At 48.2% G+C, this 12,245-nt stretch overlaps 1 protein-coding gene across 5 annotated transcripts in view; it reads right to left on the bottom strand.

The window, feature by feature from the left end:
* spir (spire type actin nucleation factor) overlaps positions 1 to 12,245 on the bottom strand; it is a 74,054-nt gene that overhangs the window by 22,891 nt on the left and 38,918 nt on the right. For all 5 annotated transcript variants that reach the window (XM_087357167.1, XM_087357153.1, XM_087357155.1 and 2 more), the window contains 2 exons: positions 9,062 to 9,304; positions 8,524 to 8,644 (listed from right to left, as the gene is read on the bottom strand). In XM_087357167.1, the coding sequence (XP_087213293.1) occupies positions 8,524 to 8,644; positions 9,062 to 9,304 (364 nt within the window). The remainder of the gene's footprint in view (positions 1 to 8,523; positions 8,645 to 9,061; positions 9,305 to 12,245) is intronic.

Raw genomic sequence — 12,245 nt, 5'->3', positions numbered from 1 at the left:
ACTGACCTGCATTTGGCAAATCCACTCAACAACATTTTTCACCGGGTTGTTCGGGTTTATCGAGGCTGCAGGTTCAACTCAAACAGTGGAGATTCAATTCCTATAAGAATCCTTTAAAACTGTCAAGATATGTTTCAATGTGTTCGCTGGATCTACAATTTTTCACCATTTCGCCAGCTGCATCAACATACGAGACAGACCTCAAACATCGACACTTGCATTCCCCTGATGAGTTTATATTTCCCTGATTTCCTAATTAATACTGTGTCAAATATAACGAAACAAAGGAGACGAGCTAAATTTTTGTACGATTTTATTGTTCATCACATGAAAGTAAGCGTTTAATTTAGGTGGAAACTATTTTCAATTTTACAGACTGAAAAAAAAACTACGAAAATATACGCGGGCCACGTGTTACGAACTCCTGCTTCAAGCAGTTTCGTTTCCGTAAGAATAATGTATTCAGCTCATCATATAAATTAAGACATTGTTCCCCATTTAACATTCTTTTGTAAAAAAAAAAAAGGGGGACGGACGTGGACTCGAATATTCAAACCACTGAAGAAGAAACAGCGCGCGATGCCGAGGCGAAACGCGTTTCTCTCTCGGCTTCACTTTCGCTGCGCCGAGGCCCATTCAACCGCGGCGCGCGATCCGAGCAGCTCCGGATGTGACATTAGTCCGCGCTTTTCTTCAAATTAGGCAGACATTTTAGTGTCTTCATTTCAGTTATTGTGGTTCGTGCAACGAAGAAGACAAGATCACGACACTCAGTGGTACAGAGAACAAGCGATCGTGGCCTATTTTAAAGCACCACGTGCCTGGACTTCAAGATATTTTGAAGTGCTGCCAACTTATCACAGGTAAAACCTAGAATTCCTGATTCATAACCGCCACTGATCCTCTGCGTCTCCGTTCCCTCCTTCGTGCAGAAAATAAATCAGTTCCGCAGGAACTCGTACGCCACTGTCAACTTGGCTTTCGCGTTGTTTTACTGCGCGATGGCGAGTCAAATGAACCCTTGCAGACTGCGAACAGGTTCGTCTTTCAATGCGCTCCACCGATTCACCGAAGCCCGGATTCCTGTTGACAGAAAAAATGTCCACTGCCCTCGCTGGTGGCGACTTCTCCGCCTGCAACTGCAAACGGATGGTTTGTTTGTTTGTTTGTTTGTTAAAGTTTCCATTTGACTCGTCCCCGTCCTAATACGACGACGTCTGCAAGCGGGAATTATACACACGCGTTTCGGATGCAAATCGAATAAAGATCCGTCTCCGGTGGAGCTTCAACCCTAATTTCAAGTGACGGCGTCTCAGCGACTGTAACTGCAAAGAGGCAAAGTTAATTGCTTCGAGGAGGAAATTACGTTCGAGCCCTAGCGAGGACGGCTTCCGTACAAAGAACAAAACTGTCCTTGGTTCTAGTCTCGGCGAAGATGAAGCTTTCAAGGAAAATAATTTTGAACAACATTAAACGACACTTCGTGATGAAAAATGTCAGCGCTTGTTGATTTCTAGGAGAAACACAACGGACGCTCCGCTAGTCTGAATAACATTTTCAAGTTCAGATCCATCCTCAGAGAAAACGCAATGCGGCGACTGGGCCACGATGTGGACGTCTCTTGCTTCTACACGAAGCGCGGACAAGGCGCGATGTAGGAAGAACGAGGACCAGGGACCATTTTACCTTTGCTCCATTAAATTACAATGATTAAATAAAAAACACTGTCGCAAACTCATGCAGAATGAATAAAACCGGAGAAGTTCCTTAGAGCTATTAGAGGCCCCTGCCGTCTGCATCCTCTACCAACATCTTCGTACGTCGCGAACACGAACGGCTGTGGACTGCAACGGTGGCGCGTTAAGCCTTTTTAAAGAGCAGTCTTTGTCGTTTTCGTGGGAAGTGACAAGCCGGAACAGAAAACACTTTCTAAACTTACCTCCAGGGTCTGAGTTTAGTTTCATCTTCGTCTTCATGATTTCACATTCACAAAAGCTTCACTCACAACAAACAAAACATATCTGAAAAAGCAGCGGTTTCTTTTGAATGACGAAGAACGAACAAACCGACACTGCACAAGTTCGAATGCTAACAAACACAAGACGTGTTGCGCTCTGCCCCGCTTTCCTACTACTCTGAGCCGCCGCTCGTCGCTTGCAGCGCCTTCCCAGGTGAACTAACTCTCGCTCCTCTGCGCCTGTGCGAACTGGCGCCCGCGAAATGAGAAACAAAAGAACACAGCCGCTCGCCACGGACGTAACCTACTTCCGTGATTCTGCTTCGGTAGTGAAATACCTCCACACAAAACAACGATTCTTTTAGCAATTATAAACACTGCTTTTTTAACAATTCGTACGGAAACAAGAAATTACATCAAAATAGCTCAGGATACGGTTCGGTGGCAGAATCTTCGATTTACGTAAAATAAGAAATTTACGATTCGACCCAAGTGTTCGTCACGCAAACTCCTGCGTAAATCACGAAAATTTACGAGTGTCAAAGGCCCTCGAACTTGCTTAGAAACTGAAATAAGTAACGCTCCTGAGGGATCGAGGCTACTCAGTGGACACGAACAGAATTACGATACCCCGAGCACGAAAGAAAACGCATCTAGAAGACGATGGCCTATCGTGATGATATCGAAAAGGTACGATTTGAGTTGACAAAAATTAAAATTAAATAAGGAAGAGAATCTGAACACCACGCAAGTACCAACATTACCGTCACACACACAACTAATGTCAGCACTGAAGCCAACATTTTCCGCCATTTATGGTCATCTTCAGGGCGAAATCAAAACTTCTTCACTAGAAACCAATGTTCGTATTTGTACATGGCATCAAAACGTGTGGTTAATGTAATTAAATAACTTCGAAGTTGGAGATACATTTCATTGTCTAATTTTAATTATTAAAAATGCTAATTTTAACTTGTGACCGGATCTCTTGTTGCCACGTGGAAGGCCAAATATTGTTGGAGACACGAGCGTTAACTTATTCGTTCGATAAATGGCCTAGCGGACTTTCCGGTTCCATAAAACGGGGGAGGGGGGACGTTCTGACGACGTGAGCAACCATCAGCTTCTGCAAAAGGACAAACACACGGAAGGCTTACTGAATAGCAGAACGAAAGCAGTTGATGAAGCATCAGCACGTCTTTTTAAAGGGAATTAAGGAGAAGATGATGACGACAATTCTCACAGGTTCCGCTTAGTTTACTGGGTTAATGAAATTAAATTCGGCAATTTAACAAACATCTCATCGCGCTAGACAATCGTCTTCGAAACATCGGAACCAATGAAATGAATTAAAAGTGCACACAAGAGCAGACGAAACAAAATCGTACACTGGGAACTTGGTTTGGCTTCGAGGGCCCTGCCATTTTCGGGCAGGCAAATGTCAGTAAATATCTGCGGTTACCAGAGACTCGAGTTACTGCAACCACTCGCCAGATTTCGCTCTAACCCCCGAGTCCGAAGCTTAATCGACATTTTAGACGCCAAGACGAATCTGCGCTCCCACAGCCTGGAATTTTGCTTCGTGCATTGAAAACAAAAGGTCCGGATAGAGTTTCCAGTGTCACTAAAATAAAACCATTCTGAAGTCACCTAAGAAACGTGACGAAACGTTTCCCTTCTGTGAAAGTCGCCAAACGATGTCGCACGACCCAAAATCCGACATTGCAAATTCTGCAGGAGGAAAGTCCACAACTTTCCTACCAAATCGCCTGTACGAGATTGAGGCTTTCTTTCCTGAAGAGGTCACGCGGGAAGCAGTCGAAGCATGTGGCGGAACGCATACTCGACCACTCGTCGCTCGAACAATAAACAGAGGCCCGTGGAGGGCGGTTCATTGCATTTATTCATAGCTGCAACTCAAACAGTTTTGGGCCCGGTGGGTTACGCCCCACACAAAAACCAAGACGAGTCTGACGTTCAGAAATTATTTTTCCGTTCGTCTGGAAAAAATCATTCACTTTCAGCCAAATGAGTAATGCGTAGAATTCATTAGTGAGCTGTAACGCCACTGAAGACAAAATTCACGAAACTCCTTCCTAGCGGCTACAAAAACACTCAGAACCGAGACCAAACAAAATTCTTGGCTTGTCACAGCCTTTGCACGTGTTCATATTTACGACGTTTTTGAGACGCACTGGAAATCAGTGGCGTAACACGCGCCGAGTAAATCTGCTCCGTTCGACGTGATTTGGTACAAAACTGTTTCGGGAAATAACGCAGAAGATGCCGCCATAATAATCGAATCGGCGTGACGCTCGGTCAACGAGTGTTGAGGCATCAGTCAGTCAGTCACAAACTCTGAAGCGTGAATGAGACGATGAAAATAAAATCGATCTTGAATAGGACGTGAAGCCGTCGACTGCCCCAGCACCGCGCGTTTGTCAGCAATCTTCGACCAGCTGAGTGACTATCAGATTGTCGCGAAGGACTCCGGTTCACGGAATTGGTTTCTCATCCGACAGTAAACACGTGCAGCACTTGATTCGAAGTCGTTAAATAAGATACGACATCCACGAACGATTTAATTAACTTTTACGTTCGCGTGTTTATTCGTGCTCAATCCAGTTGGCTGTGAACACCGACGCCTCGTCGCCCCGCGCTCCTGCAGTGGAGCCCTCGTGACCTACTTCCACGATTACGAGGCAACGACGGAAATGTTTCGAGATTCCGGTACGACATCTGCGAGGTCTGCGAGACTAATCACGCTGTCAGCAATTAATCAAGACCGCCGGCTGACAGTGTCAGAATCTGAGCAGACTTTCTTAAGGTGAAAGCGCACTGCGCCGGTCGCCGGACAAAACAGTCCTCTTTAGCATTAACGATGGCGAACTCCGCGACAATAATTCAATTTAGGAGAACGAATCTCTTGCTTTGGACTCTGAATCACAATTTCCAACCAGCGCATCGCAGGAATCCAGCCGACTGATTTGCAACAAGCAGCGTATCAGATGCGATTTGCGGCCTCGGTCACAAAGCAGGAATGGAACCCAAAGCGCCCCATTTCCGAAATACTGATTTTGATATTGTCTAATCCAAGCAGCCGGTCCAAACACACAAACCACGCACACTCTGGCCACCAGATCGCATCACCTCAGGGTCCGTCATTTTGTTCTCATCGACGTCCAGAAGAGGAAAAGTCCCACATCAGATTTCATCCCATTCGGTCCAGTGGTTCTCGCTATGAGCCTTGTGCGAAGAGCTCAGAAGAAGCCGAATTTCATTGCCCAACTGAACCGCTCCTTCATGCATTAAGTTCGTCGTCGTTAGTGAACGTAACTAAGGCTAAGGCACGTCTCTACGTCCACACGAAGGACAGAATTAACTCCCCACACTTCTTTCCTTCTTGCGCGCAAGAAATGAACCACTGGGCAGGGGCAGCGCGACGTCCCTGCAGCACAAATCTTACCGGCGTCACCCATCGTCCTTCGGCCAAACGGGGGTGGCCTCGAGACCAATCGCCTTTCATCACGCAGCTCGTCTTGCGATAAAAAAGAATCGGCCGAGGCCCTGGAGCTCGTAACGCCGATGCTCGCACTGCGTCTGCGCCCGGAGGCACCCAGCATGCTGTGACGTCATCGCCCAATGGGGATCGATTCCGAGGCAAACGGACCGCGTGCACTACTGCAGAGTGCGCGTTTCCAATCTTGTTATTTTTTGGAAACTCTGTCAGGTTACATGATTGCACTTTAAGGGAACTCAAACCAAAACGAACTTTGCATCAGTCCAACCTGAGAAACAGCAAATTTCGTTCTGATAAACGGATGACATTTTCAAGTTTAAAAAAAAAAACACCATTCCCCAGAAGAACACGATAACGGTTTTAAATCGTGAAGATTGTGACGAACTGACAAGCCACGTTTCAGCTACAGATTCCGTGCATTGAGCGCGGCACAGCGGAGGATTTGAAAAGTATTCGACCGTAAACATGCCAACTACACCACGGTCCTACAATCTAGCGGCAGAAGCTTCAACTACTACCACTGCGCACGTTTACAACACGACCAGAACTTTTCGCCGAGTCATCGTATTTCATCTACATTTTTTTCCCTCTTGGGGTTAGGAAATTCCGGTTGCAAAGAAATTAACAAAACAGAAATGTTGTCTTCCACGCCAACTCTAACCGGTCCCTGAAAATTCATTACGCAAACGTTCCTTCGTAAATTAGCGATTAAAAGACGCGAAGGATGGGCGGAGGGCGAGCCTTGAAAGGGAAATTTGCTTTCATGGGATGTGCTAAATCGTCTTGAGAACTTGACATTCATTAGCTTATCATTTAGTTATCCCAAAGGTTCATAACCGTATCAGAAAAGTCCGCCACTGCACGCCTTAGCGAGCCAGATTAATCCAATCTGCAGAGAGCCATCACTCTTTGCCTGCCATACATTTCCAAGGTAGGATTTGACGAATCCGAAGTCTGCCGACGTTTCAGAGGTCATACTGCCTCCATCATCGGCATCCGTATCCACCGAGCGGTTCCTTCCCTGCAAATATCTCGGCTGAAATCTTCTGCATTTGACACTTGCTTGATCGTCCCAGGTGAGAGTCGGCGGAGAGAACGAATTACGAAGACGCCTTTCGTTATGCAACTTTCTCCGTCCTCTGTCCGACTCTTCCCTTCAGCTCGCCGCTTCAAACATCTCAAATACATTTTTGTTCGTCTGTAGACATGAAAGCAGGCTCTGAATTTAATCGGCCAGACGTGATAATAAGTTGAACGCCAGACTGTAAATGCACAGCGAACCAATTACCACTTCAGTGGCACAAAAACAGCCTTCGAACGCAATTCTCTCGAGAGTGACTTCAAGGAATTTCATGAAACAGCTAACGGGGATTTTTTAAACCTGTAGATAAATATTAAACTTGGTCGAAATAGGAAAACTGTGTTTGTGCGCGAATATCAAACACACGCCCGTAAAAATTTATCAGACGCAAATTTTTTTGAACAAAAATCAAAGACGCGATTTGCGCCAGGCACATTCTCCCGCACGGGCAGGGAAGGAATCGCTCGAGACATAACCTCACTGAGGATAAGTGATGTCAGGGCCGAGATTTTGACTCACGACCTCGTGAATACGAAGCAGCCCTGGAAGTTTTCATCCCCGAGCGCCAGAATCTTCACTTTTACACCACGAAATTCTGTGACAGTCTGGAATACGTCGTAACCGCGGAATCTGCACGGCGGTAAGAAGTGTCTCTAATTTCGCGGCGTGCAAGCAAGGTCAGCGAAGTTGACCTTTCGCTCGGCCCATTTGGGTGGAAATCAATACTGCGGCTGAAAACTCCGCGTTCCGACGTCTGTCCCAGTCACACGCAGGGCAGAACCGCGAGCTATTATCGGCGTCCCCTTCCTGAGACACCGCGACCATCGCAATTATTACCAGTCCGCTGTTTACTCATCTCTTATTCATTATTCTGCATCGTAAGGACGGTCTTATCAACGGCTTATTTAATTTTCCTCTCACGACAAAATTCTTCTGGCCACAGCCAATCTCATGACCCCTAATGTCATGAAAACCAAAGTTCATTCTTAAACAAGGAAGACAAGTACAAATAGCCCTGATGATGGAAGCAGCAAATACCTCTGAAACGTTGGTAAACTTCGCATTCACCGCCGTCAGAACCTCGAATCCCGCACGGCGTAAAAGAGCGACGTTCAAGGTTTCCGTAAGACAATTATTTTAAAAGTTACTTGCACATAAAATTACGTTTGGCCTCTAAACCTCTGATGTTCCAATAAGACAGCAAAATTCGCAGGGGTTAGGAGCCATATTTTTTATTATTACTGAGATCTTCAGGTTCAATTCCTGAAGGCTTTATCTTCGTGAATCAAGATTTTATATTCATAATTGTCTTATCGTCTCAGGAACACGAACCAACAGACGCCTGCTCCGAGGAAAAGGCCCTTCTTCCTACGAGGGCGATCTCGCCACGCCCTGATCACCTGAACCCAAGACGGCGTTGCAATGAACGCGAGCAGGCGATCGAAGTTACGAAACGTCGAGACATTTTCAGTTTCTGCCACCAGAGCGCGGCATCAGCTTCAGAGACGCTGATCCGTGGACCCAGTGACCTAGAGAACAACCCCGCCGTCTTCCGGACGGGCGGGCGGGCGGGAGGAAGTCGATAGATCGAATCAGGGGCTGCGAAGGGAGAGCAGTCGTACCAACAACAGTGACGGCGAGCGGAACGAGGATCGGAGTCCGCTCCTACTTCATTGTCAGTGCCACTTCTGGCGACCGCTCGAGCCGGTGGAACCGCGTCTCAAAATTGGAATATGGACGTGGTTTTTCGCGATTTCAAATGCCGGGCCTGCGGCTTGGAGGCAGAACTCCGTCTTCCCTGGCGTCGGCACTGCAAGGCAATCATTAGCTTCACGCCCCGGCCAGGGCGAAGTTCTTTGTTTCGCCGAGGAAACGCACAAACGGCATCTGGTAAAATTGCGAGCCTCAAAGCTTTTACTCAGTCACTCCCGTTCTGCGTTGCGTCAGAGGAATTCAAGTACTCACATTTCTTCTTGAGCGGGTTGAGGGAGGGCTTCAGTCTCCGTCCTTGTTTGATGGACTCCATGAGCAGCTCTCGGGGGGTGGAGGCCCTGCTACGGGGCGGCGCCAGTTTGCGCTCAGACGCCTGCAACACAAACGGAATCGACCGGAAGTGCGGTTGAATAAACAAATAACAGACGGCCGCTGATCAATCTGTCATGTCCTCACGCCCTGATTTTTAATAGCCCACGTCCATTCTCCGTTGCTAAGGGTACGCGTCGTTCTCAGTCCTTCCGCCGCCGACTCTCCGTATCCAGGGGCGGGGGGCCCTCGAATCCACAGGCCCAGGAAACACACCGCCCTACTTTTGCAGCCCAGAAGCATCTCACGCCGTTTGAGGAACTCTTTTTTTCAAATCCAAATTGGCCTGAATACAATGAATTCTTCTGGGGCCGCCTGCCGACGTTTCGAGAACCGTCTTCAGACGCTGACGCGGCGGTGGCCCGAGAAGAATTCGCTGCACCAAGTCGCGCAGTTTCCCCTGCAGATCGCGCTCACGAACCTTGCGCAAAGGAGGTCGGGAGCGGATGAACTCGAGGATGATGGCGTGGGCGTCCTTCTTGATGCGGTGGGGGATGTCGCCGTCCACCATGACTTTGTTCAGCTTGTAGCGCCGAGACCGGATGTCGTCCATCAGAATCTCGTAAGGGGTGAGTTCGTACTCGATGGGGGTGCGACTGAAGTCCACCTTCTTCAGCTTCACGCCGTGACGCAGCTCGTGGATCACCTGGACCCAGAGCCGCGCCTGCAACACAGAAACACACGTCTCTTTTGCTCGGAACCGCTTGCAAAATTAAAATATATTAAAATAGACGCTATAAATTACGCCTGACATCGTTTGATTGGAAATAATTCCAGTGAATTTATTACTCGAAATAACTCTATCCTGAGGATGGCAGTCTTGAGAACCTCAAATCCTGCAAGAATCGTCCAGTGCTCGCGGGCGTCAAAGGAACGTCGTTGTGTTCACAAGAGATCGCAGCCAGGAAAGAAGACATTCAGCTTTTATTTAAGATTCATTAACGCCTCGGTCTCCCAAGTGGCCTTCTCTCCTCAGGTTTTCCAAGCAAACTTCATTACGCCCTCAAAATGTGTAAGAACACGCCGTCTTCTGGGCTGTAGTGCCGTGTAGTCTGTAGAAGTTGGCCGACGTTTCAGACGCGTCTCCGGCCATCATCAAAGCGATGAGTAAGCCGCGTGCTACAAGTCTGTTACTTCTCCCAATGGCTCCCTCTCTCTCTCTGTCTCCCGCGACCCTCTCCCGCCTCCGCATTGGTCCAGCGAAGTTCCTACCTTGACGACCCCCCACCCCCCGCACCTCAGACCAATTTCACGCGCTTAGTGATGGAGGCAGTGAGCACCTCCGAAACGTCGCAACATCCCAGAAGACAGTCAACTTCACACTTGCAGCCGTGAAAAAAGAAGCTGTCACCTGCGCCAAACCCGTCAATGGTTTTGTGCACCCCTGAGTCAGCCTAAGAACGGAAATTGCGCTTTGCGATTTGTTGATCTCGTACGAAACGAAGTTTTGTTCTTTTAGCGAATCGTCTTATGGCGCTGACTCCCGAACGAGACAACGAATGAATCGGAGCAGCCGCGGTTGCAGGCCCTCCCTTTGCCACGGCGGGACGGAGGATAACGATTCTGTTGCCCGTTCAAACATCACCACAGTCGGGCGAGATGCAGGCAACAAGCACTACCTTTCATGGCAATCGAGAAATTCAGTAACAACGCAAAACCTTCGGAAGAATTAAAGGCGGTCATCGAGGAACACAAATCAGAAGGAAAAAGTGACTCCAAAGAGCACGAAATGCGGCACTCGGAATGTTACGGGGCTTCGACGATGACGACGCACGGAGCGAGAACAAACGCCTTCGAAGACAACGGACACTCCTGGAAGCTTCGGAGATAAAACTGAAAGAAGGAGAAGGGAAAAGGTGAGAAATAACTTCGCACTTTGGCCGTCTTGGCTTGAGGCAGGCCAACCAACTGCACTTCGCCACACTGCCTGGCCAATTACATTTTCCTACCTGAAGAAAGACGAATAATTTTCGAATGTTTTGTGTCTAGTGTCGCCGGATCCGTTCGAGCCGCTCCTGTGACGTGTCCGGTTTACTGCGTCAGAACACACCGGAACATTGCCAGTCAGTTTCCGTTCGCGGGCGCCCCACTGCTCTCTGCTGGCACTACGCCCTCCTCTCACACTTCACGACCCTCGAGGGGGCCGAAGTCAACGCGAGCAATTTCCAAAAACGGCGAAAACAAAGGCGCTCAGGACGACACTTCAAAATTTGCTGCCATTACAAGAAGAAATGAAATGGAGTTTTTAAATTTGGAGAATGCATTGAACACGGCAATACAACTCCACTGACAGCTACGTTCTTGTTCTTGTTCTTGGCTGCCGAAGTTCCCGGGTCGAGAGGCCGGGACCACCGCTGCGACCTTTCCTGTCCTCCGCCTCTGCTACTGCAGACGCGTCTGAATGTCCTTCGGACATTTTGGGGTCAACATTCAACTCAGGGTGCAAGCCTCGTCTTTTCAGGACTTCCCTGAATTGGTTCCGTTTTAAGGCAGTGAGTGCACTGATGTTCCCACGTAGGGCCGATGGCATGGGGTGTGTGTGTGTGTGTGTGTGTGTGTGTGTGTGTGTGTGTGTGTGTGTGTGTGTGTGTGTGTGCCATGATCCCGGTGGTTTCCAGTCAGACACCGGACAATTACTTCCCAGCATTTCCTGTTCTATTCGAGAATTTTCGGAATCTACGTCTCAGGAGGAACGACGAATTGGCCCGGGAGCTTAGAGGGAGGGAGGGAGGTTATCTTTCTGCATAAAACTGAGTGTAACAAAGTCAGGTCTTATCTCCTCAAGATAAGAAATGCCTTTGCACTATTTTACTAGCTATGACGTACGATCTGTTTGAATTTGTATATCCCGACCCCTGGAGCACACGTCTGTCCCAGGACGTCCAAATTTCTTCAAACTGAACCCTCCGTGACTTTGCCCACTTCCACATCCGAATTGTGCAATAATGAGCTTCAATGCATTTGAATTTTACTTATTTCTCCACATTTAATCGCCTCTGCCTTCTGTCTGGGGCCCTCTGGTCTCCACAAATCCTTCTGGCGACAGACACCTAACCTAACCTCGGAAAGTCTTTTCACACGCGGGACTGACATAAAATTTAGTCTGTGAAGGGTCGGAGCTGCACTTCGAAAAAACCATCTCCTTTGTGGTTTCACGTTGGAAGCTGGAACTTGCATGAAAAGATCCCGTTAGAAATCAGCAGTCGTCACCGACAACTCAAAGCCTCGCGCTTGCAAAACCAAAAATCGAACGAAAATAATTTTGCTGGCTACATTCCTCCTGGACGTCTTTCGACGCCCGACGCCTCTGTTGGCGATTCAAACAAAAATCCCTCCGCCTTGTCGTCCACTCGGCCAGCTGACACAGAGCGGAAACTTTGAAACCTCTGCTTCATGCTGACCTCTGACCTCTGGCCTCTGCCCAGCGCGAGAGGGGACGAAGCGATGACAACGCAGTTATACAGAGGGTTCTACGGCAAGAGGAACAAACGGCTTCTTGGACGCTTCGTGTTTGAGACACGGCCGATTTTAATAAGAACCCAGAAGACCGGATCCCGAAATGGAAAGCGCTTGTTTACAAACAGCTGATTCCGGTGTTACTGAAA

Source organism: Zootermopsis nevadensis, unplaced genomic scaffold, assembly GCF_977971745.1.
Source record: "Zootermopsis nevadensis isolate Lab colony 2312 unplaced genomic scaffold, Znev_1.0 Znev_ptg000002l, whole genome shotgun sequence".
In the NCBI taxonomy this organism is placed as follows: domain Eukaryota; kingdom Metazoa; phylum Arthropoda; class Insecta; order Blattodea; family Termopsidae; genus Zootermopsis; species Zootermopsis nevadensis.
The sequence above is the reverse complement of the archived record's forward strand: the minus strand, read 5'-3'. Positions and strand labels throughout refer to the sequence as shown.